At 40.7% G+C, this 27,059-nt stretch overlaps 1 protein-coding gene across 1 annotated transcript; it reads left to right on the forward strand.

The window, feature by feature from the left end:
* The first annotated feature begins 209 nt into the window (after positions 1-209).
* Positions 210-26,051, forward strand: PARD6B (par-6 family cell polarity regulator beta). The gene is made up of 3 exons (XM_090020613.1): positions 210-402; positions 8,026-8,248; positions 21,870-26,051. The coding sequence occupies exons 1-3, from the start codon at positions 337-339 to the stop codon at positions 22,697-22,699; spliced, it is 1,119 nt and encodes a 372-aa protein (XP_089876739.1). The 5' UTR covers positions 210-336; the 3' UTR covers positions 22,700-26,051.
* Positions 26,052-27,059: the final 1,008 nt, after the last annotated feature.

The raw sequence follows: 27,059 nt of genomic DNA on the forward strand, positions 1-27,059 counted from the left end.
AACCCCACACTATGTTCCCGCCTCCGCAGCACCCACCGCGCATGCGCCGGCCATGTTGGAACGTGGCCCAGCAGGTGCAGGTGCGCCGAGCCGCGCCCCCCCGCCCCCTCCTCCGCCGGGCAGCGGGTGCGCATGCGCGCCCGCCGCAGGTGCGCCGAACCGCTGATCCGTTGCGCATGCGCGGAGCGCTCCGCCCCTCCCCCCTTGGTGCGGCAGGTGCCAGGCCCGCGGGTGGCTCCTCCCCGCGTTGAGCGGCGGTCGGGCCGGGCTGGGCTGGAGGACGAGCTGCCCGCGTCCCCCCTCCCCTCACAGGAGGAGGCTCAGACCGCCGGCGGCATGAACCGGGCCCAGCGCGGCGTCGGGGGCAGCCGCGGCCTCGGCACCATGGAGGTGAAGAGCAAGGTGGGTCCCGCTGCTGACTCACCTGCCGGGGCCGGGGTCACTCGCGGCCCGGCCCGGGCCGGCGGCGATTCTCTGTGTGAGGGCCCTGCGGCTCCGCTCCGTGTCGCCCCGAGCTGCGGCTCTGACGTGGGAGATGAGCGGAGATTAGCGGCCGCAGGTCGGGGGGCAGGCGGCGGCCGGAGGGGGGGGAGCGCGCCCTGCCCTGCCCTGCCCTGCCCTGCCCTGCCCTGCCTGCCTTTCCTTCCTCTCCTCTGCAGGGGAATAAGGGAGCCTGGAGGCGGGAAGGGACCTCTAGTCCGAGTCCCTGGCTGAGGCAGGACCCCACTAGCCAGGTCCTACGGAAAAACGTGGGGGAGGGGGGAAGATGATGATAAAAATGCTCCTTACGCTCGGGGCTACATGGACGAAGGGTTGCCGCGCTAGTAAACCTCCCCCAGCAGGTAGAGCTGCAGCTGAATAAGTCACAGCTGCATTTGCATGCTTGACTTTTTTTTTTCTCCTGGAATCCATAGCGATGTTGGTCTGAGGAATGGGTTGATTTTGTTGCCTTCCCACGCCCCTAAGCAACCAGATGTATCTGAACTGTGCTTTTCAATCATCGACCGAGATGTGGTCCCGTTTGATATCTTGCTCGCTGGTGATGTTGGAGCTCGCCATTGTAAAGGTGTTTATCTGTGGTATGAAAGGGTGTGTCAAGCCATATTAGCCAAATACAATTGGGTAACTTGATCTAAAAGGTGCTTTTTTTTCCCCCTTTCCTCTCAGCAAATGTGAGTGTGTCTGCACTCAGGAACTTGTTTTCTTTCATTTGTGGAAGCTGCAATGCAGGCTTGGTATGGGCATTTTTACCTGCGTGCTGTTCAGTTTGTAACAGTCTGCATCCTGCCTGTTTTTACCACTTCCATATTTCCTGATGTTAACTCTGATCAGGGCATAGATATATTTAAAGGCTCCATGACATGGTAAAGATACTCAAGGTATCAGCAGCTTCTGTCATAGGTTGTACTAATAATTTGACAGTTTCAAAAAACCTGTGTAGATAAGAGTCCATTGGTGTAACAGCTCTTGGGTGACTAAAATGAAAAGTGCTATTTTAAGGATGTCTATAGCTATAGTTGCTCATAACCTTTTTCCACTTCCATCTTTTCATTTAATATAATTGGAGATGCACCATTTTTTTTGTTTCATGTAAAAATAAAAAGCCCCTCTTTCATCAGCCCTAATGTTTAATGAATCAGCCTGGTGTTCCAGGCCACCAGTTCCCAGATACAAATGTCCTGTTTGAACGAGAACAAAACTGAGTGTTATCAAGAATGAGCCAGGTTTATATGCATGCTCTTTTGGTGTTTTGGAAGAGGCGTAATTTGTTAGTGAGTGATGAGAACATCTTAAGCTCTGTACAGACCCGTAATATGTCAGTGGGTGTCAGGGTCTGTCACTGGGTCTGCTTGTCTCTCTTGTAAGCAGTATAAAGAAGCAAACCATCTTGCTTAAGCACATCTTTGCAGGAATGGTTGTATTCCTGTGCCGGGAACAAGGAGAGGTCCTCTAATGAGCAGTTTTGCTGTGTCCTAATCTACACTGGGGAACTTAAACAAAATTGCAAGTGATGTATATGTGGGCAGAAGCCTGTTTCAGACCACAGCATGCACTTGCTGGCAATACCATTCAAGTGAGATGCTATAGAATGGATATTTTCAGAAGGATAAAGAACTTTTTAGAACCAAAGAATATTTGCAGTTGTACCTGTTTCACTGGGCATATCAAATCTCATTCTTTTGAAATGCAAAATGATTACTGTATCAGTTGTGGAGTCTTCTATCCTTGTGTATGGTAGTGGGCAACAAACCAGTGTACAGGCTTCCTTGATTTATACGGGTTCTGTATGTGCGAATTTTCTCTTATGGGATGACCCTTTTTATACCAAAAATTTGTTATATGCGAGAGAAATTCACTCTTATGCTGCTTTGTGCAGTGCATTGTAGGAGTGACATGCACCAAAATATAGTCTACTGTGTGGATCTGTGCTCTTTGCTCATTGTCTGCAACACTTATTTCTGTAGTTGTCATCCCCATTATGGTAGTGCCATGTACTTGTGTGTACTGTCTGTTGTTGGTGAGTACCAAAATTGTCTGGTAAAAATGGTCAGTACAGTTGAGGTTTTGGAACATATCCCTATTTGTTGCATTGTAAAGTGGGTGCCTTTGTGCGAATTTGAGTTATGCGCCATTTTCCAGGAACACGTGTACAGCATAAAGCAAGGGAAACCTGTATTGTGAGGTTCCTCTCCCCACTCCTGCCCTCCCATCTAATATGATGCTGAGCTAGTTTCAGTATTCTCATAAAATGTGGTGTGGCTGTTTGTAACGCATTGGATTACTGCTGCAGCGAGTTATCACATAAAGATAGCATTGGGATGCTGCAGGGCAAGAGTAGTCAGCATTAGTCTTTCTGTAGTGAAGCAGATGACTAACATTTCTCAAAAGAGTGTAATTTAGTGTAGGTCTGATCTAAACAGGAAATAGCAACACACCTAGCATATAGGTGGGAAATGTACTGTGCTTTTCCCCTTGTCAAATGGGGGTGCTCTGCTGTTCATGGTTTATGAAGTGCGTTAGTTCTCAGTTAGCAGGTAACCCCTTTCTCTTCTGCATTCCACCTCTTTAAGCATTTTTTCTTTCTTCTTTGGATACCCATCTTAAGCAACCTTGCCTTCCTTGGAGCTTTTCTCTTCTGTTTTGTTGTAATGCAGCCTGTCTAATAAAAATTACTTTCCTTTACTCTTATGTTCAGCTGCAAAAATAATATAATGTTTTGAGAGAGCATATAAACTGATGAAATTTTCTAATTCTTGCTCAGAAACCTTGCTGACTTTGAAACAGAAATAGTGAGCACTTTGCTAAGTATGTGGGAAATTATGGGCCAGGCTTTCAGACTCTTCTCACTTACCTGTAGTAACTACCATTGGATGCAATCATAATTTAATATACTTATTTATATATATTTTTATATATGCATGTGATTTAGGAAAGCTTAGGCCTTTATCTGCTATATTATAATAATGTCAGACATACAGTCCTTTTAACTCTGGCACTTTCTTTTGTCTCACTAAATTGCATTAAACAATAGCCTCTGGGGAAACTATAAAATAAAAAGGAATAAAAGTGTAATGTGAGAAATTCTTTTGTTGTTCCTATTTCAAATTTTATGGGAAAGTGTTTAAAGGAAACCAAAGAGAAATTCTTGCTGATGTCATAAAGAAGCATGCGTTGCTGATGTAAAGTAAATTGCTCCTACTAGTTTTTATTTACTTTGTATGCAGGTGTGATTGAGGTCAGAATGCAGGTGATTCATTCTGCCTTACTCTTGGCTAATATTACTATAATTAGAATATCTACAGAATGGGGATATTTGCAGTGAATCTTTTTATTTAAAACTTGCAAGAAGGGTGGAGTGTTGGAGTTCAGAAGGTATACAACAAGGGGTGCACGAATAGAGATTTTGGGGGCCAAAACCAATAGCTGACTTTTAAGGAGGCATGTCAGCTGATACTGATCTGATTTCCGATACCAGCCTGGCAGCTTAGAGAGCTGCGTACAGCTGGTAAGTCTGGTGTTGTGGAAGGGGAGGAAAGGGGTGTGGGGGACAAATCAAGGCTCCTGCAGTGAGGGAGGAGTGGGGCTGGGGCTGGGGCAAGCACAGCCCAGCTGGAATGGAGCCGTGGTTCTGGCTGCTGCATGCTGCTTGTGCAGGAGCCACTCCTCTGACAGTTCCCACTGCTGCTTCTGCCGGTCATCCAGCAGGGCATGGGGGGTGGTATGTGCTCCTGGATCTGCACAGGGTGAGGCAGGCTGGGAGCAGGTGAGTGCCGGACCAGTGGCACACCGTGGTGGGAGCTGCCCCCACCCACTTCCCATACCTCCCAAATGAGGTATGGCTTCATCCTGCACTTGTCCCAGCTGGGCAGTGCTTACCCCAGCCCCTACCAGGCTGTGCTTCTCACTGTCTACATGCTGCACTGCAGCTGTGCGTGTGCATGGACATTTATCGGCCAAATTATTATCCACATCAGGCTGATTTTCTGATATGATCAATTTTATTTATATCGATGCCGATCTGATATTGGACTAAAGTATCAGTGCACCTCTATATACAACTGTTTTGTTGTGCTCTGTGTTTGGTGGTAATGAGCAAATAATAAGGTCCTTGTCTCCATGGAGTTATGACAGGCTTCCAAGTGAATGCAAATAAAAGTTTTGATTACACTCTTTTGGTGAATAAAAGGGAGATGAAGATTGACTGGGGCATGACAACAGGCCTAATTTCCAGGAAGGCAAATTCAGTCTCATTTATTCAATATGGACCTAAGAAATATGTGGTATACTACACAGGGGGTATACCTTACCCCCAGGGGGGAGGGGGGCTTGGGGAGGCTATAGCCAGCCAAAAATTTGCCTGAGCCCCCCTGTAGCCACCCCTCCTAGTACTGCTACTGTCTGCCCCATGCAGCTGAGCCTGCAAAAGAATGGTGTTCCTGGCGGGGGCAGTGCCAGCCTTTTCTCGGGGCTGGGGCTGGGGCAAGGTGGGCTTAACTGTGCAGGGTGGGTGGCGGTGCTGAAGGGGGACTATAGGTGGACTAAGGTGAATTTTTGGGGTGGCTATAGCCCTGGGGCAGGCAATTATTTTGGGCAGAGGGCCACTTACTGAGTTTTGGCAAGCCATCAGGGGCTGTATGACAGGCAGCCAGGGGCAGATTAATATTAATTTTTCTTTTAGGGACCCAACGGACTGGATAGAATGTCCTGGTGGGCCGCATCTGGCCCACCCCTGTAGGAAGAGGCTGGCATGGACCCTGGGCTTGGGGCAGCCTAAAACCTGGTGGTGTATCTGGGGTCAGGCATCTGGCAGGCCCAGCATAATTAATTATTGGACAATATTATCAGCTACAGTGGCAAAAAAAAAAAAAAAGCCAATAGCTAATTATGTAAATTTTCCTTTTATCAGTGCCTATCCAACTGATATATCAGTGCACCTCTAATATGTTTAGGTTCCAAACTTCCCAGTTGAAATCACCTGGGGGCACTTCACATGTTTGGTGCTTTAATTAGAGTAGCTCCATCCTAATTAAAGTGCTACCACATCTCATGTATCAGTGTCCCTGTACTTAAAAATGGCAGTGAGGGCACTTGAACTAAAGCTTGTTTGAGCTTTTAGATAAAGTGCCCCCACCACCATTTTTAAGCTCGTGGATGCCGATGCAGGAGGTTGGTGCAGCGTGTTATTTGTCACATTCCAGTTGATCCAAGTGCATTGGAGCAGCATCTGTTCTTGTGTACAGGCATGAGTTTAAGCAACTACCTTCCTTCATGGCACTCCCATTTGTCTCTTCGGGTCAGCCTATACAAAGCAAGATCCTATTGTTTACACTGAGAAACTCCCTTTTAAAAACTTTTGTGTAGACAAGGCAAGTTTTAGTTTTAAAATGCTAGCTGTTGAATTTTTAAAACAATCTTCAGTCTTTTTTTTTTCTGGTTCACATCCTTTTAGACAGTCTTGCCCCCACATATTAGTTTGCTTTAACTCTGCCCTGCCTTATACTGTGTAGGAACAATGCCTAGCTCAGTTGGATGCTTTGCTGATTTGGTCTGTAGGTAGTACTGTTATACAAGTAAAGAAAGAGCTTCAAATGTGAGGAGTTGAGGAGGGTGCATGGTTTTGACTCTAAGGAGAGTCTCTGGATTAGCAAAATGCATATTAGCTACAATTATCACAGCTCCGCTAATTGATGTGCTTTTTATCATCAAGATTCAATTGTGGCCATCTTACTGTGCAATTCTGAGCCCTGCTTTCATCACCACTTCTACTGTTGCTGTCATTAGAGCTGGACTGGTAGTGAAATAAAGATCTGAATCTAATAAAGACAGCTGTTTTAAATAGGCTAAGGAATAGGATTGACCCTCTCCTTTTCCCTTTGAAAGCTTGGGGGGGGAAAAAGTGACTAAACTTTTCAGAAGATGGGATACTACTAGTTTTCCTAGTCCAACAGAACTTGATTCTGCTGCACAAGTGCACAGCTGAGCACCACTTTACAGATTATTATCTTGGTGTTTCTGCATTAATGATTGAATAGTGAGAGCTGAAATGTTTGTGCCTTTCGACTTTATTGTTTCCCCTTGAAGATAAATGGGATATTTTGCACTTCTTGAGCTCTGTTTCAAGGACTCTGTTGGGCTGTATGCCTGAATTGACTAACTCTTGAATTTAGTTCTTACAGTAAAGGTTTTTTCCACAACTTACAAGAAGAAATGTAACTTAAAAAATGTACACTTAAACTGGTAGTGGATTGCAGACTTCAGTGTGTACATGTGAAATTCTGTAATAAGTGTCTGACAGTGGCAAGACATTGATAGTGCTGGCAAAATTTCTGTTAGTAGATTAGGCATAGATGAGCCTATCACACTTTCAATACCCTACATGTTGTGAAAAACCATAATGGCTTTGAAATGGAAAGATTGCCTTTCACTACAAGCACTTAAATCTGTCAGCTCACATTTTAAGACCAAGTCTGCTGTGCAAAATATTCCTACACTGTGTGGATGCAATTTACAGAGATTGTAAATGGTCTCAATGCCAAGTGAAACAAGGTTTATTGAGAAAAGCACAGCTGGCAAGGGTTTACTCCAGGTCTTTTAGTGCTACAACAAAGCTGGTTGTTTTAGGCACCGCCACTAGGCTAGCAAAAATAAGTAATTAAGATTTAGGCCTAGTCTGAACTAGAAAAGGTTTGCTAATATACCTGTACAGGTGTATTTATACTGGCTCCATCTTACTGCATTTGTAGCTTAACTTTATAAGCATGTATTGGCAAAAGCCCTCTGCCAGAATAACTGTCTCATAGTAAGCTTTTGTCTGTTCATAAAAATATAAAAAAGACCCCCAAATTCTTGGTTATTCTCTAGACCAGTAGTTCTCAATTTATTTGCCGTAGTGGGCCACACTTGCAGCTCTTGATGTGTTATGTGGGCTGTGTCATGCAATTGTGTCATGCAGTTTACTTCCAGTGTATCCAATTAACAGGGTGTCACATGGGCTGTAGCAGTGTGCTGATTGGGCTGCATGTGGCCTGTGCGCCATGGGTTGAGAACCCCTGCTTTAGATGACGGCAAAATAAATGTTATTAGGTACAGCTTTTATCCCAGACTCTCATTATATGGCTGTGATTCTGCAACCTGTATAGCCCAATTGCTTTTTGTAGGTATGTAGCTCATAATGGTTCTTTCAGATTCCTTTGTCATCTTACTGCTGAAGAACCTTCTACGTGATCATTTGTGCTCTTACTTAAATAGTAAGGACAATTGTACGGAATCAGAAATATGCATTTTGATCAAGGCTACACATTTGAGTTGATTACTTCAAGACAAGTAATGCAAATATTTGAACACTGCTGCATGGCCTTTGACACTCGCTAAAGCTTTTAGAAATTTTGCTATTGTTTAAGTTTAACTTGTTTCAAGTCGAGCACATTTTTAATGTGATGAACTTATTAAAGTCGTTGTCAGATTATTCTGTTGTAGCCTTGTACTTTGATCTGGTTTTAAAATAAGATTATTTTTTTTTGGTAGTTTGGAGCAGAATTTCGGCGGTTTTCTCTGGAAAGATCAAAACCTGGAAAATTTGAAGAATTTTATGGATTATTGCAGCATGTACACAAGATACCCAATGTTGAAGTTTTAGTTGGATATACAGATATTCATGGAGATCTGCTGCCTATCAATAATGATGATAATTATCATAAAGCAGTTTCCACAGCCAATCCTCTGCTCAGGATTTTTATTCAAAGGAAAGGTAAGTACAGTTATTTGTAAACACTGTGTAAAATAATAAGTTAAGCCCCATTTGTGTATGCATTCATACCCTGTTCCAATTCAAATTTCTAAAAGTCACATTGGGAACAGTTCTGCTTCTTCATTATGATTTCCATAATGATCTGATTTTTCTTACTGATCTTTGCTCAGACTCCTACATGTCCTTTCCCATCACAGACTCCTCAGAAAACAGGCTGTGTTGTTGCACCTTCGTCCTCTAACTCAGCTACCAAACAACTTCTAAAGAAATACAGAGAGGTGTAATGTCTTTAATAACTTTGATTTAAGCCCATTGCTTCCTACCAAAATAAATGTTGGCCATTCCTTGAACAGGGGCAAGAGTAGGGATGCGCCTGCTTTCAACTGTGATTTCCCCCCACTCCATAAATAATTATGGCTAATTATTAGCTAAACTGGATGGAGACCTTAAAACTGGAGAACAGCGCTCTCTAGTATGTGACCCCTTTTTTACCAAGACTTTTATTAAGACAGATTTGAATATTTTTAAAATACTTTAAGAGATGCTTGGGCCTGCTTTGCTTCACACAAAAAGCTTTAACTGTACTATGCATTCAGCAGATCCTAATTAAATAATAAGAAATTAGTGAGCTTCAAAGGAACTTAGTTTGAATGCTTTTTTGAATTATCAGTATAGCTTAGACTAATGATATCAACTGCTTCATTTATCGTATGCTTCCAAAAACATTTGGTTGGTTGTTTTTAATTTTCAGCATGACACAATTCTGTTAGAGATGAGATGCAGTTACTAGTCAGTGTGGGAATTTTTCTTCTCTTCCTTTCCAAGCAACTTTCATTGAAATCCATGTCTAAGGTCCTTTTTCATTAAGGAAAACTGATTATGATCATGGCTGGGTTTTTTGGTCTTGCGTAGTATAGTCTACATTTCTTTTCAAAAACTTGAAAATGACAAGAACCAATAGTCTGATTATAGTATTCTAGTTGGCTTCTCTGGATTCACAGACAACTCATGATTTCTCAAAGATTTCTCTTAACACGGGAATATGTACATTTGTGCAAAACAAAGTTCTCCTATATTACAGCAACAAGATGACTGTGTAGTTGAGTTCTGAATAACAGATTAACTGCAGCTTGCTGTATTAAAAATAGAGTTTTGCTGTTTCTTGTTGCTACTGAGTGAAACATCAACGGTATTGACTACTTTTGAGCTGGGAACTTCATCTAGGATCTAAATCATCTGTTTCTTTTGAGTCTTTTAAAAACTCATCTTTTTCTTGAAACTTAAGTTTTCAAACAAAACACTTAATGACATTTGGTAGCTATGATAGCCCAGGAATTACACAAGAGGCAAGGATTTTTGGGGAGGTGATAACTTTTATTGGACCCAGGGCAGTAATAACCTCTTGTAATTCATCTTCTTCATCTCCTCCTACAACCAGGTCTCTTGCCACCTGGATGTGGGACACGAGGTAGCCATTATATACCTAGACTTCCAAAAGGCTTTTGATCTAGTATCCCACGATATCCTTGTGGGAAAACTGGAAGATTGTGGGCCAGGGTGCTCAATGGTTCAGTGGTTAGAAACTGGCTACAAGGTAGGACCCAGAGAGTTCTCATGAACAGATCTGCGTCATCCCAGCCCAGTGGCCAGTGGTGTCCATCAGGGGTCTGTGCTTGGACTAGTGCTTTTCAACATCTTTATCAATGATTTGGATAGGGGAGTGAAAAGCTCTCTGGCCAAGTTCATGGATGATGCCAAGTTACGAGGCAGTGTGGCCACTCCAGAAGATGGGTTGCTGATACAGGTGGACCTGGACAGGCTAGAGAGTTGGGTAGACTGGAACAAGATGAAGTTTTAACATTTCCAAATGTAAGGTGCTCCATCCGGGGGCAAATAACCCTGAACATACATACAGGCGTGGAGGTGACAGCCTGACCTGTGCCACAGCTGGAAGGGACCTAGGGGTAATGATTGACCACTGCATGAACATGAGCTGTCAGTGCGATGCGGTGGCCAGCAAGGCAAACAACACACTGGCATGCATCAACTGATGCATCTCGTGTAAAACTAAGGAAGTGATACTCCTGCTGTACTCGGCACTGGTGGGACTGCAGTTAGAGTACTGCATCCAGTTCTTGGCATCACATTACGATAAGGATGTGGAAAAACTTGAGAGGATCTAGAGAAGAGCCACCCATATGATCAGGGACTTGCAAGACAAGCCATACAAGGAAAGGCTGAGGGACCTGGGCCTCTCTAGCCTAAAGAAGAGAAGGTTGAGAGGGCCTTGATAGCTGTTTACCACTATATCAGAGCAGTGCATCAGGAGTTTGGTGGACAACTGTTCACTAAGGCACCCCTGGGGAAGACCAGGACCAATGGATACAAACTCCTGGAAAACCACTTCAGGCTTAATACCAGGAAAAACTCCTTCACAGTCAGAGTGTCCAGACTGTGGAATAAACACTCTCCAGAGGTGGTGCAGTCACCTACCCTGGAGGTTTTCAAGAGGAGACTGGACAGTCACCTCGTTGAGGGTCAGTTGTCTTCCTGCCTAGAGCGGAGGACTGGACCCAGTGATCTGCAAGGTTCCTTCTGGCCCCTAGCAATCTATGAATAATGTCTGGACCTCTGTCTGGTACAGAATTTCCAGCCAGATGTATTTGCTATTTTTTTGTTGTACAGGGAACAGGTATGTACTTTATATTTCAACCCTGAATTGGCAGAGATGGACTAGATGATCTAAAGCATTTCTTCCATCTCTGGAGTCTGATTCCATTTAATCCCCTCCAGTAGCCATATGACGAGAGTAGTTAAGCTACTTTGTAAGACTAGGATTATTGAGGTTATGTTTTAGCACCATATGTTTTACTATGTTACTAAAGTTTTACATATAACTCATTACACATGCATTCAAGGTAAAGTTATTAACTTGGGCCACAGAGCAATTTGTTTTGTACACTGATCGATTCTAATACAAGTCACTCCATTTAGTGATCAGTAAGAAAGTGTGGCAATCAGTCACTTTTTTTCCCCCTCCTCACTTTGATACCAAACACATTTTTTGTGACGCTCTCTGAGCTGAGAGCTCTAAGGAATAAAGAGCATTAAACCCAGGTTATATAAAGTCTGAAAGCTAAAACGTACCATTTATATCAAACAGGTTGTACTCGCTTTGAACTACATACTGATAATCAATATTTATTTATCAGTGGATGGGAAACCTCAAGTTTTATTATATAAAGTAAATTGAAATAAACTCATTTTATTTTATTTCTTTAGTAAGCCCATTATGGAAGAGTTCTGTAGTAACTCAAGCCAAGTAATTGAGTTGAAAACTAGTAATAAACATATGTAATAATCTGATTGTTCAGGTGGATGCAATTGCAGCTCTTCATGTCTTATTGTTTGATTTTATAGTCTTTTTAATATTATATACCTGAGTGCAAGTGAAAATTGGGTGTGCCTGAAGAAATATCAACCTCTGATAAGGCTTTGCTATGTCACCTTCCAGGTTCAATCTGTAACTCTTTCAGAATGGAATTTTTCAAGCTGATAAACAAATACTTTTTTTCTTATTTTTTTGTGGCTTTTAACATGCCCTTTTATATTGCAGGAGACTTTTTCTATGGAATTTTTTTTTCCAGTGGGAGAGTTTTCCCCCCAAGCTAATTCCAGCAGGGAAACATTAGGACCCTTAATTAATGGAAAAGGAAAAGGAGGTGCTGGTCTAACAAGTATGAGAGGGTGCCTATATGTGTGCATGGAGGTTGCTCCAGTGTGCTGCAATTGCAGTACATCAGAGCAGACTCAATGAGTCTGCTAGAGCGTGGTAATTACCACGCTGCAACAGACTCCAGTGTCACAGGCATCAGCACGCCCACACTGAAAAATGGTGGCAGGAGTGCTTTAACTACAGCTTGTTTGATGACATTTGGGTAAAGTGTCCCCACTGCAATTTTTCAGCGTGGCAGCTCTGATGCATTTGGCACTCTGGGTACTTTTAACTAGAGTGGCTCCTAGAACCGCTGCTCCGGCCCCCCCCCCCCCCCCCATGTTTACAAATACCTAAAATGTCAAATTTATTTGTTAACTAGACTGCCTTGCCTTTGCTAGACTTTTTCCATAAGTTTAATGGGTTGTGGTTAACCCTGTGCTTCCTTTTCTGGTTATATCAACTTGCTAACTTGTAAATACTCAGAAACCTTCACTGCAGCCACTTGCCTCCACCACCCCTTTCCCCCACACACCCTTAGAGATGGCTCTGGGTATATCACTCTAAAGCAATTGTCTATTTATTATGAAAGGAATTTTAGGATGGAATTCAAATGGACAAGTATCATTCTGGAAGAGGTAAAAGGAAATGTAAAGACTAAAGTGGTGCAGTTTTAATTAAAACTAGATGTATGAGAGTCTCTGTCTGCAACAGAAATCTGACCTAAGGATAAAACTATTTGTGAAACAAATGTGAAGTTCATGCATACAGTGAAGACTACCTGGACACGATTTTTTGCCCCTTCTCAATGAAACTGTGATTTGGGGAAACATCATTTCTTGCAACGTAAGACTAAGCCACAGATTTTGCTTTATCTTTTATTTCTACAGGCTTCTGAGGTTAGTTCTTCTGTTCTTACTAACGTAGATTTTTTTGCTACATTACAACTTCTAGCCTTTTTATTCGTTGAAACAGGGCTTCCTCTTCCCCTGGAATGACTGTTCTGTAGCGTAGTAGATGTAGTCTGCAGTTATGCTGGATGTATGTTTACAGGTGCAATAAATTTTTGTGCTTCAAGACAAATTGGTGCCTACTTAATATTAAGAACAAATCACTCTAGAGCATAGTAAGGCTGTATTATTTAAATCCACTTTCATTATGTAACCAGCTTAAGTGTGGTGCTTCTTGCCTGTACAAAAAAGCTTGAGGTGGAGTAACTTGTGGCCATGTTGCAAATGAGAGTTGTAGAGTGTCTACAAGAACAACATTTACCAGAACTGCTTTAATTTTGAGAATTGTCAATTGCCAAAATTACGGAAGTGTCAGCAATGTGTTAGCATTTCACTGGAGCACAAGGGAACTAATATTGTTCCCACTCAATAGCTGCTGTGAAGTAAGAAGAGTTAAATTTTAACCTTCTTCCTTCTCCCTGTTTTCTGATGGACATTCCAAGACTCTTTCCCTCATGATTTTGTTTCAACATCCCTTTTTCCTTGAAATTCTGGCAAGAAATGCTGAGACAAGCATGCTTTCCATGAGTGTGCTTTTCATCCTAGCAAGGCCTCTGTTCTTAGTATATGTTGTTAAATGTTGAATATATTTGGTTCGTTGCACCTTTTTTAAAAAATTAGGGTTATATTCTGGTATTCTTACAACATGTCTGTAATAGGATTGTCCTGTTAAGTTTTGGAAGCAGTATGTTGGAAGGGTAACTCTACCTTCCTTTAAAAGGATATTGAAGAACAGTTCAACAAGAATTTCAGGTATTAAAGAATATTGGATTTAAACTCAAACAGCATATGAGCAGTGTACATGTGCCACTTCTCTTTAAAATGGTCCTACTCTTCAGAAAATGGAATAAGGAGTCTGAAAGCTGAAGTCTGACTTAAGTTTGAGAGAAGGGGTCATTCAAATAGTTCTAAATCTTGACAGATTTATCCAGTGAGTTCAATGAATTTCCAGGAAATCTCCACCAGTGGTACTTTTTTGGAGCAAAAGCAAATTAAAATGGCTGTTTGGTGTTCTCCTACTTAGTGGTAAATTTGCATAGGGCTTATTACTTGCTTCCTGGTTGGACCTCCCATCAGTCTAGAACATGGTTGGACCTCCCAAGGGTCTGTAAAAGTACATCTTCCACTGTTTTTGGCCTTCATCATGCAATCTTAAAAACTGAAGTTCCTAGTGTCCCAAGTAGATATTGTTAGCAGTTCTGTGGAACAGCATGTCATGTAAATATGACAAGATTGTGTTTCATGTACAAGATCTTTTGTGTCTCACTGATGAGACAGAAGTGTAAGATCTTGTGATTTGAAAGAAGAAAACCCTCCCCCCCTCTTTTTTTTAAATATTCTTAATAAAACTGGGTCTAATGCCCAAGGTCACATGACAAATTGTTTATACCTACAGTACCTGCATAGGTGTGCTGCTATCTGCAGGCATCATTTTGTATTCCTAAACTATGAAAGTAGTTGTATAAAATAAGACTGCTGTACAGCACTGTAAAACTGTTCAGTGTGCAGTCACATTTCCAAATGAAATATCTGTGTTGCAACTTGGAAAATGCAAGAACTTTGTTGACATAACGTAAAGTTCTTTAAACTTGAAACTGATTTTTTGTGTAAAATGTTTAGGTAAGTAACAGTTTTAGCCTTTTTCTATTTTTTCTCTTTGATTATCACTCTCCAATTGAACGTTACAAAAATTGCTGCCCACACGCAAAAAAAAGCATGTGAACTTTCAGCTCAGAGTAAAGTTAAATTGTCCATTAGGTAAAAGTTTTTTATTATGAGATTCTTAAGTAGAAGATTAAAAAATATTGACGTATGCACATTTGGAGAGGTTTTTTTATAAGTTTTTCAGTGGTTTGTGTCATAAACACTTATTAGCAGCGGCATACAGTACTATATGTTATGTGGTTATACTGTACTTCTGTTTGGATTACATCACTATTTTAAACTTGTGTACATTTACTTTGTGGTGATCTCAAGCAGAGCTGTCCAACTTGCAGCCTGTGAGGGCTTAAATTGCAGCTCATCGGGATTGTTAGCGCAGCATGGGAACCCATGGGATAAGTACCACTGCTGTTCAACCACCCAACCCTACACCCTTTGTTCACCACTGAATTCAGGGTCTATGCTTACCTCTGGCAACTCAAGTTGGTGGTAGGAAAAATGGTGGGAGGTGTGACAAGCAGCTGTGTTTGCCCCCCTGGGTCTGGAGTTGTGCTGACAAGCTGCTGCTGCAGGGGCTGTGTAAGTTTTCCAGCTTTGTTTATATCAGGTATGCAAGAAAAGAAGGAATAAAAAAGGTAAATATAAATGGGGGGAAGGAAGAAAAAATAAACAGTTCTACATCTGTTATTATATGTTATCTCTTTCCTATGTTGCCCTGAACCTTTTCTAGGGAGAACACACAAATCTAATAAAGTCGCAGGTTGTTGCAGTCAGTGTTGCTGTAGTGCTCATAAAAGCTTACATTTTTAATTATCCCTAGTAGAGAGTTACTACTAGATGGCAGTATAACAGACTTGAAGATGTATGTGACCCATGCAATTTTGAGTTACCAAACTGAGTTCTCCCTCCAAACCAAATGGACAGCCACTATGTTTGATCACTTATAGAGCACTATTCATTCTCTCAGTTATTGTGAAAGTGATGCAACAATATCTGGTTTTGGTATTCAAGTACCAAGTGTTTCCATAGGATCATAGGAAAGTAGGGTTAGAAGGGACCTCCATAAGATTGTCTAGTTTAGCCCCCCTGCTCAAGGCCAGATCATCTCTGACTAAACTGTCCCAGCCAAATGTCTGTCTAATCTGCTCTTGAAAGCTTCCAAGGATGGAGATAGCACAATTTCTCTATGTAACCTGTTTAGTGCTTGACTTTATAATCAGGAAATTGCTCCTAATCTCCAACTTAAATTTCCTTTGCTGTAGTTTGAGGCTGCTCCTAGTCCTGTCCCCTGTGGCTACAGAGAAAAGCCCATTTCTGTCTTCTTTCTAACTGCCCTTCAGGTATTTGAAGGTTGTTATCAGATCTCCTCTCAGTCTGTTCTTCAAATGAAAGCCTAGTTCTTTCAGCCTTTTCTCTTAGGTCTTGCTTTCCAATCCCTTAAATCACTTTTGTCATGTTGCACCGGATTTTTTCCAATCTGTCCATGTCCTTGAAGTGTGGGGCACAAAACTGGACACCGGTACACAGTTCTTGATTCTTTTATGGGTGCCACAGGGTATCACACAGTGTTAACACTGTTAGGTATGCCAACATGATTCATAAGATTATGGATTCCTATTTGAAATACCTGGGTTAATGTCAAGCATCTATAACAGTCTGAACTCTGGTCTGTTGTTGCAGAGCTGAATGTTTTATACAAAGTAATTTAAAAATGGAAGGAACTTCATATTGTATAAACATCAATGAAACTTTCATTAGAAATGATTCAGTTTGTCACCCTTTAAGTAATTTTATTTAGTCTTCAAATTCCATGGTACTTACTCAGAAAGCAAACACATTTTCTATAATTTTTTGAACAAAGTGTATTATAGTTTCATAGTTTCTAGGGTCGGAAGGGGCCTGAACAGATCATCAAGTCTGACCCCCTGCCCTGGGCAGGAATGAGTTCTGGGATCATAATACCCCAGCCAGCTATCTATCCAACCTCCTCTTGAAGACCCCCCCCCCCAAGGTAGGGGAGAGCACCACCTCCCTTGGGAGCCCATTCCAGAGCCTGGCAGCTCTAATGGTAAAGTAATGCCTCTTGATATCAAGCCTGAACCTGCTCTCAATCAATTTGTGGCTGTTAGTCCTTGTAATCCCAGGTGGTGCCCCAGGGAACAGAGCCTCACCTATTTTCTGCTGGTCCCCAATGGTGAGTTTATAGATGGCCACCAGATCCCCTCTCAGTCTTCTCTTGTGGAGGTGAATAGATTCAGGCCCTTTAGTCTATCTTCGTAGGGCCTGCCCCGCTGCCCCTTGACTATGCGAGTGCCTCTCCTCTGGACCCTCTCAGTGCTAACCACATCCCTCTTGAAGTGCGGCGCCTAGAACTGGGCGCAGTACTCCAACTACGGCCTGACCATCGCTACATAGAGGGGAAGGATCACTTCCCTGGACCTGCTTGTGATTCATCTGTAGATGCACGACAAGGTGCAGTTAGCTTTATTGACTGCTTCCTCATATTGGTGGCTCATGTCCATCCTGAAGTCAGCAAGACTCCAAGATCCTTTTCAGCCACTGTGTTGTTGAGAAGGATGTTCCCCAGCCTATAGGTGTGTTGCAGGTTCCTTCTCCCTAGATGCAGCACCTTGCACTTGTCTGCATTGAATTTCATTTTGTTCTCATCCGCCCACCTCTGCAACTTGTCTAGCTCTAGTTGGATTCTGTCCCTCCCCTCCAGTGTGCCCACTTCTCCCCACATCTTTGTGTCATCAGGGAATTTGGATAGCGTACTTTCCACACCCACCTCCAAGTCACTGATAAAGATGTTGAATAGCACAGGCCCAAGCACCAAGCCCTGGGGAACTCCACTGCCCACATCGCTCCAGGTTGAAAATGACCCATTCACCACCATTCTCTGGGTGCGACCATCAAGCCAATTTGCCACCCATCTGACTGTGTAGGCATCAATGCCGCAGTTGCCTAGTTTTGTTTTGTTTTTGTTTTTTTATGAGAATGGGGTGAAAAACAGTGTCAAAGGCCTTCCTGTAGTCCAGATAGACAACATCCACCTCAATGCCTTCATCTATGGACTTGGTGACCTGGTCATAAAAGGGAACAAGGTTAGTCAGGCAGGATATGCCCACAGTGAACCTGTGTTGGTTGCCCCTGAGCATTACCTCCTATGCTGGGTCCCCTCAGATATGCTTCTTGATAATTTTCTCAAAGGTCTTCCCAAGCACCGAGGTGAGACTAACTGCCTTATAGTTACCTGGGTCCTCATTTCTCCCCTTCTTGTAAATGGGGACCACACTGGCCTTTTTCCAATACTCTAGGACCTGACCAGAGCACCACGAATGGTCATACAACTGTGCCAGGGGCCCTGCTATGACCTCCGCCAGTTCCCTTGGATGAAGAGCAGCCGGACCTGCTGATGTCCAGCCCTTCCAAGAGTTCCCTAACTAGATCATCCCTGACCCTAGGCATGGTGTCATGTCCCCTGAGCCTGTTTGTAATCCTAGTGGGGGAGTTGTCCCGTTCCCTGCTTAGAAATACAGAGGCAAAGAACTCGTTGAAGAGATCAGCTTTTTCCTTTGCCAAGCCTGTCCTGTAGGGGCCCCACATTACCTGGTGCCTTCTTACTCCCTATGTATTTGAAAAAGGACTTTTTGTTATCCTTAATTCTGGTTGCCAGCCCTAGTTCCATCTCTGCCTTGGTCTTCCTATCTGCCTCCCTGCAATCATGAGGAATGGAGGTGTAAGTCTCCTTGGTGATTGCCTCTTGCTTCCACTGATACGTATACCACATTTTTTGCCTACAGGCCCTCCTGGATGCCTTTACAGAGCCAAGGGGGCTTTTTAGCACTCTTGTCCGCTTTGGTTCATGTTGGGACCGACTCCCTCTGAGCTTGGAGGATCATCTCTTTAAGGAACATCCACTTGTCCTGGACTCCCGTCTCACTGAAGCTCTGAGTCCCTGATGTCTCTCTTACTAAACTCCTTAGCTCAAAGATTTGGCATAGGAAGATTATTATTAGAAAGATTAAAATTAAAATTTTATTAGAAAGATTTGGCATAGGAAACACTGTTAATAATGAACTCTTCTTAATATCTGGACTGTGTCTTTAAAATTAAGCTTAGTTGTGGTTGTTCCCCTTCCCTCATCCCGTGTTCCTAAAAAAACTAGAGGAGTTCCAAGCTTCTCTTACACGGGCTGGTTTTTATTTTTTCTTCAAGAAACCATAAAGTTAATCCCATTATTCATTAAAACTTAATTGAAGTCCCTGAAGTGTATAGCCAAACGATTCTCTGCCAGGGCTCTGCAGTACACTAGGGTACCTAGAGATCTTTTCAAGAGTGCTTTGGGTGCTGCAGAGTTTGCAGTTAGGCATGCAAATATGGTTCACAAGATAAATCCAGTTTTCGAGAAAGGAATCCGTAGCATCAAAAACATCCTGACCTGTTGTGGTCTTTGAGTTCTTTGCAGCAGGAGACTTGCTCTATTTTTTTTTCTGTAGCCAAAAATAAGTGAAAAGTAGGTACTGGCATTTTCTATAGAGTGCTCTGAGTTTTTTAGAAAAGGTTGAGAACTGCTGGTATAGCCTGTTCAGTTGTCATAATCTTCTAGGTGCTCCCACTTTACCTAACTTCTTAAGGCAGGTGGTTTTTTGATGTCTTCTATTGGATCAACTGTATAGTTGGGAGAGATGTTAGGCAAGCTTTTGGGCGCACACTGTCCTTTATCAGGTGTCAGGAAAAAGCTGTTGCACCTGAAGAAAGCTTGCCTAACATCTCTCCTAACTATATACAGTTAGTTCAATAAAAGATATCACAGAAAAAAAAATCCTCGCCTCTTACACTTCCTGGGACCACGACAGCTACAACAACATTCTAACTCAGGGGTGGGCAATTTATTTTAGCTGGAGGGCCACTAAGGGAGTTTGAGCTGGGTCAGAGCCTTTGTCCCGTTTCCACCCCCCCCGCTCACCAGAACTCCCTAAGTGGCCCCTGTACGCAACTGGGATGGGGCTGTGGGCAGGTGGGGAGCAGCATCCTGGAGCGGGGCTGGGGCTGGCCCTGGGATTGAGATTGCAGGATGGTGACAGCTCAGGCGCTGCTGCCTGCACGTCCCTGCAACAGGTTCCGGTCCCACCCCTAGTGGTGGGGGTGAGACAGATGGGCTGGGGTGTCCTCAGGATACTGATAACTTGAACTCTGCATGTGAAACAGCAACACCTGTGGAATGAGTCCTTTGTACTGATATACTGGCATATGCAGGACTTACCTGTGGTGGTGCTTCCTGTGCTCCTTCAGCCACAGCACCTGAGTGCTGATGAGGTGCCCATATTGAAACAAGGGTGGCAGTGAGTTTGTGATGATATGAGAAGTGGTTGGAGCATTTTGAAAAGGAATCTCTGCCCTCCCAATGTGAGGTTTTGGGTTTTTTCAAGGAGTCAAGGTGAAAGCAAAAAGGTAACTGCCAAATATTATTATATGGTTCTATTGACTTAGCTACCCACTTCCACCCTATAGTCAACATACTGCATTGAAAGTCAATGGCTTTATTATTTCATTGCCTAATATGTTTTGTAGCTTCAAAATCTTATATCCAAGAACCTCCTCTTCAGACCAGCTTTAACACATTTCTTGTCATCTTGTATACCCTGTTTACACTTTTAGATGAATGATTTATATCCTTTACACTACAATTCGGTTTAGAATGGTTATTTCTGTTCTGTTCTGCATATGGTATTTATAAGTCTTAAATGTTTGATTGTGTCATTGTGATTCTTCTGCAGCTGTTAATGTTCTAGGTACATCCATTAAATATGTTTCAGTTTTGAGTGAATAGGAAATGTTAATTTGTGTGAATGTGTTTATTTCCTTTCATAGATGGGAAGTGTTTCCCAATACTAATATGCATGACTTTCAGTTTCATTAAATGCTATTAGCAAAGAGACCTTAATTTCCTCTTATGCAGAACTTTTGGCAGAGGTGATATCTTTTATTAGACCAGCTAAATAGTTGCAAAATTGTCTTTATTTCCTCTTATGTTTTTACACTTAAACAGCATTCCCTTAGTTAGCAATTGGGATTATAATTCTGTTTTTTAATCCTTTTTTTTTTTTTTATTTGTCTCGGTTGAGAGTTAAAGCACCACTAATGTAGGCACAAAGAAATTGTGGGGTAGCTGATCTCAGGAGTTCACATGCTAACTGGAAGAACAATGTAGGGGTATCTATTCTTCTACAAGGGATTAAAATACTTGTTTTATTAAAATGAGGGAAAGCTATACAAAGCACTGCAGAAGTGCTAATGTGATTAGCCTGCTGACACGTCCTGAATTATTACCTCCTATGCTAAAATTCAACTAGAGAAGTTTGGTTGACATATGTATTTGTCATACTCTTAGAATTAAATTTTATTTCTGTATCACAGCTGGCTAACTCTCTTTTTCTATAAAGACCTAATCTCATAGTTTACAGGCTTAAAGAGAAACTTTAGTGACTATAAACCATTTAGACACTTCTGTCAACTCAGATTATGGCAGTTATATCAGTTGTTTAGAATTTTTCCTGAAGTATTTTCTGCTGTGCTGTGTCTTGGGGTTCTTTTTTTGTTGTTGATCAGACATTTTTAGCATGGGGGCAGGGAAGAGTAGAATTGAATAAACTTTCTGGAGTTTGAAACCAGGTCAGTTGGCTAGCATCCAGGTACTCAGCAATAATAGGTCCACTGGCTGCTCTCCCTTTCTCATTCTTTTGTATTCCCATTAACTGAAACTTGAGGGGAGAAAATTAACAAATGAAAATATTCTGGGTATGAGTCAGGTACTATTTTGCAAATGTTGTTAAAAACTAGGTGGGGGAGGGGAAAAGTTTTTAAGCTTTTGTATTCTTTCCACTCTTAACTTTTTATTTATTTAAAAAAAAAAAAAAGTTAGTGTCTCACCTTAATACCTGTAGTATTAGGCTACTAATTTTGCTTTTAACTTTTTAAAACCCCTAATGGCTTTTTTTGATTCATAATTATGAACCAAATACGCATAAATCAGATTAGCTTTCCTGTTAATGTAAAAGCTGTTGTTTTGCCAATGAAGAGAAATGTTGCTAGTGTTACATGCTGAGAACTTTATTAAATGTTTTAAGCCTTGTCAAGCTAAAATGCGTTGATTATTGATGGCCGTCTAATCTAGGTTGGTCAGAATAGTTCATGCTATCCTAATTACTGAAATATGCTACTTGTCTTTCAGAAGATGCAGACTACAGTGCTTTTGGTACAGACACTATGACGAGGAAGAAAAATGTTTTATCAAATGTGTTGCGTCCAGATAACCATAGAAAGAAACCGCATGTTGTCATTAGCATGCCACAAGACTTCAGACCTGTGTCTTCTATTATAGATGTGGACATTCTTCCAGAAACTCACCGCCGGGTTCGACTTTATAAATATGGAACTGACAAACCACTTGGATTCTATATACGAGATGGCTCTAGTGTGAGAGTAACACCACATGGATTAGAGAAAGTACCAGGCATTTTCATATCCAGGCTTGTTCCTGGAGGCCTGGCTCAAAGCACAGGATTACTGGCTGTCAATGATGAAGTACTGGAGGTGAATGGAATAGAAGTTTCAGGAAAGAGTCTTGATCAAGTTACAGACATGATGATTGCTAATAGCCGTAACCTGATCATTACAGTGAGACCAGCAAACCAGAGAAACAATATTGTTAGGAACAGTCGGACTTCTGGCAGCTCGGGTCAGTCAACTGATAATAGTCTTCAAAGTTACACACCACATGTTGTGCAGAATTACCATCCAGAAGAAGAAGAAAGTGATGAAGAAGACATTATTATTGAAGACAGTGGTGAGCCTCAGCAGATTCCAAAAGCTGTCCCGACCTGTGAGAGTCTGGAGTCATTGACACAAATTGAACTTCTTCATGAGTCGACACAAAATGGTTTCATTCCTTCCAGTGAAGTAAATTTATTTCATTCAGCAGGCAGCGTTAACATGGAGTGTGAAATACGTGGTGCAGACCAAAAGTCCTTAGAAGAAGATGGAACAATCATAACATTATGAAATTGCATTATTACATTTTACTATTAACTGAAGATGCCATATACCTTTCAATTTGGCACAGTATGAAATGTAGTTTATACCTCTCAGCCTATTTAACCACTACAAGCTGTAAACAAACATAGAAGGAAAAAAATAAGTACAGTAAGGTTAAAAAAAAACGGTTGCTTGTTTCAGTTGCATAGTTTTATACGTGTGTGTAAATATTTTACAAGTGAGGGTAAATAACTGGTAAGCCTTGGACAGAGGTAAATCTCAGTTGAAAATGAAGGATGGTTGAGAGGTATGACTTTTATATTTATTAAGTGGGGTACTACTGGCTTTTGAAGAGTAAATTTCCATTACCATGTGGGGTGGATTAATTAATTAGACATACAGCCTAATTGTTTCTAATCTTCCAGGCGTGGCCATGTAAAATTACTTGGAAATGCTCTTAACTGTGATTGTAAATTCTAATGTGAAAGTTTTAATAATCTTCCAGTTTTGTACCTTGAGGACCAGTTCTCTTCTCTTAGTTTTTATGGTATTTAAAGAGGTCTCTTATACTTTGCTCTAGTTATTAATTATTGTACTTGACCTTTCTGTACACTTCTAAAGAAATTTAAATTCAAGCAAGGTTATAAAACTAACATCTGACCTGATGCTTGTTACATGTTCAAAACATTCTAGTAATGTTAAAGATTTTTGTTAATGAAGAAATAGTTGCTTGAAATTGGTAGTAAGTTGGAAGTTTGGTATGTCAATTTGTTTTTCTTAAATCCAAATTATTTCTTATTCCAGATTCGAGCGGTTTACATTGCATTTTCTTTTTTTAAAGCCAAGTCAAACCTGTGCTTTTGAAACTTTTAAATTAGAACTCGTGAAATAAAATGGACTATGAACATTTAATTTATGCAGGTCCTGTAGACCAAACGGTATCAGAAATAATAGCCCTTGTGCTGTAAGCACTTAAGCAGATGCTTAACATTTATTTACATGGGGCTATCATGCTGAATGTTAAGCATCTGGTTTAGTATTCTGTAATACCAGGACTATAACTGTATTAAACTCTTCTGCTAGTGGCATAACGTTTCTCCAAAACAATTGCCTTTGTGGTAGTAAGGAGAAGGCATTTAAATTCTCAAGGTGGTTAACACTATTTGTGCAAGCTAATATTTTTAATAGGAATCTGGGGTGAAAGTTGCAGTTTTTTTCCCTAAGTCAGTTACAAGTCCTATGGACTTCAATCAAGTTATATTCTATCAGTTTGAAGTATTTCAGGCTTCTTGACTTGTGATGTTCAGTATAGCAGTATGGGATGTTTTTAAATTACAGCATGGTCTATTTTATTATTAGCTTTGTGGCATTTTAAAAGTAAGGATATGGATCAGCAATTTTAAGCATGCAGCTGCTTAGAATTTTTTTTACTAACAACTACTAAATTTAAAACAAGCAAAAAAATATTCCCTGTTTAAGAACATAAAATGGGATGGAAATAAACATGTTGCTATTTCTTTTAAATTAAAAACCTTTTTAAAAAATCCATGCTGCTCAAAACTTGGCTTTTAGGGAAAACTGGGGGGTTTTTTGGTTTGTTTTTATGGGTTCTCCTTCCCCCTCTCTCCCCGTTTCTTTTGGTTTGAGGACCTCCTTCTCCTCCCTAGAAACTCAGTGAATGACTTTTTCATTTATTCTAGTATTGTACCTTTTGTGTACTTGAATGTATGGTGAACAATCAAGTGAGTAAAACAAACTTGGATTAAGAGAAGAGAATGAAATCCACAGATACTGAACTGGTAGCATACTTCTTAATACAGGTGTATTGCCTTTGATGGAATTGTTTTATGGGTCTAATATGGTACATTAGTTATGCAGCAGTTTGGATGTAAGATAAGCTATTAACTTACACGTAAGCATGACACCTTGGAACACTAGTGTTACAGGATCATCATCTATTGCTTAAATATGAACATGTAAGACTAGTGCTCTGCTCAGCTTAATTCCTACTTGTATCATTCATGAACACTAAGTTTGTAAACCAGTGTTAAGAACTTAAGGAAATTTTAAATAAGGTTATACAATAAAACTGTACATAAATTTCCATTTCTTAGGACGCTTCCTTGAAACTGATTGACTTGATCAATGAGGAGGTGTTCCTTTGGGTAACACGTTTATTTTTGTGAAAAGTTCTCAATATAAGACTAGCTCTACTTTGAAGAAATTTTATGATGGGTGGTAGAATCAAGCATAAAAATCATTTAAAATGCCTAAAGAGTAAGCATTTTATGCATTTGGCAATGAAAATGACAGACTGCATGGCATGTAATTGCTTAACACTGCAGTTGCCATAATAGAACATTTCTAAAAGTTCTTCTACCAATCTCCTACCACTATATATAACTGCTTATTACTAAATGTTTTAAAATTGTGTTACAGGATAATCAACTATTGAAACAAGTTGTTTAACTGAATTTAGATGTAAAAATGGTACTGGGGTTCAGTATGAAGTGTTTTTTCCTAAAGATTATACAGATATTGTTAGCCTTTCATGCACTACCTCCTAAGCTTTTAACAGTTCACATCCTCTAAAATGTCTCTGTAGAGGAAAATACTTCACAGCTTCACTCTTTTGTACAAATTTTATTTTTAGCTATAAAATCCAAAATTGATATTAAGTTTATTAATGCATGATTGACAATAGTAAGCTGCTATTAATGCACAGTTTGTGATAAATATCTAATGTATAAATTGTATTTTTAATCTAGATTTTATAAACTAATTTATAACATTCAAATTATTTCACAATGCATTGGAAAACCAAAATTCTTTTAAATAGTGTTATATGGTCATGTACATGCACAGTGAAAGCAGTCAATCCTTCTTTTCTACTGGCAGTCTGAAAGCAGATTGGCCTTCTAAGTGCACCTTATTTTAACAGAAAAAAAAGTTGAGGGAATTAAGACACATTTCCTATGAAGTTCAGTTATGGTACCAGATAAGTAAAGCCGAACTGTGAATCGTGTTCTTCCACAGCTGATGTAAATTTAGGACAAGGTTCTTATGAGTTATCTGCAACATGTACTCCTCTGAATATTATGTATTTTCTAACTTTACTTGCAACTTGATTTTTACATGAATGAAAAAATGTTTAAAATGTCAAATATCAGTATTTTTCTTACAACCTTAGTGTATAATGTACATTGATATCTCACTAAATGAATGTTGATTTTTACAAAAATCAGACTAGCATTAGTTGTATATTGGTCTTATATTTTTACAGTCTGGGACAATAATTGATATAAAGAAATGGATGTAGAAATGTGATGACTATTTTTAACTTGACAGCAACTCAATGTGAATAAAAATTTGTAGAGCTTGTTTTTGAAAGTGAAAATTGATTAATGTGTTTGGGGTCCAGTTTAATTGTGTGCTTGCTTAACTTTGTTTGTTTTTTGTCCTATTAGGATGGAAAAAATTAGTCACGGTGCAGGTCCCAGCTCCCTCACCTATATGACATTTATATCCCATAGGAAAACAGTCTCCTAAATAGTCAAAAGCTCTATTCCCCACTCAACCATGGTTTTGACCCAAATATGAATGATATAATTTTTGTGGGCCTGAACACTGTAGTAATAGAAATTATAATTTTAAAGTTGCTCCTTAATAGGGGGCTGGGGGAACTGGGAGAATGGTCCATCAGGCAGAGTTAGCAAGTTAGTGAGAAGAGTACCAAGGATCTGCAGACATTGCGTACTGCTCCACAAATTTTTTAAGTGTGCTGTTCTTCTCATTCATATATGCCTGTGCTTATTGAACCAAGTGATTACTACAAGCACGACTAATCAAACTGGTACTTATCACTAGGAATAGCATTGGATGTGGTGGTCATGGTCACAGAGGGTCCATCGGACACTAGGAGTTCAGCCAGGGAAGGGAAGCAAGTTTTTAATCGCCCTCTGTTATGTGATATATGGTGTTGAATATGCAAGGCTTTTAGTGTTGATGTGAATACTAGCCCTGTAGTGACAACATTCAGTAATAGAATGCTACAATTAATTTGAACTCTAATGCTGGCCTGTTTCTAGAGTCTTGTTCTATTTCAGTGCCTTAGGCAGGATCAGATACGATTCTATTTTTATTAGGCAAAAATTACAGTCTTTTTAGTTGAGATCTGTGAATGTTGAGTTGCATCTGCTTGTTTTACAGCTAAAAATTAGTTTTTACAGTCATTTGCTCTGTCAGTGAATTGGATCCTAAATTTTCTTGATTTGTTTACAGAGTCCAGTACCTCCCTTATACTTCTGTAGCCATGTAACATGACAACAGGGTTACAGAAGACAGAATTTGTTGTCTGTGCCACTGATGTGCAAGCCAGAAAGCCTTA

Source organism: Crocodylus siamensis, chromosome 10 (assembly GCF_052110815.1).
Source record: "Crocodylus siamensis isolate JL-2025a chromosome 10, ASM5211081v1, whole genome shotgun sequence".
Classification (NCBI taxonomy): Eukaryota; Metazoa; Chordata; order Crocodylia; family Crocodylidae; genus Crocodylus; species Crocodylus siamensis.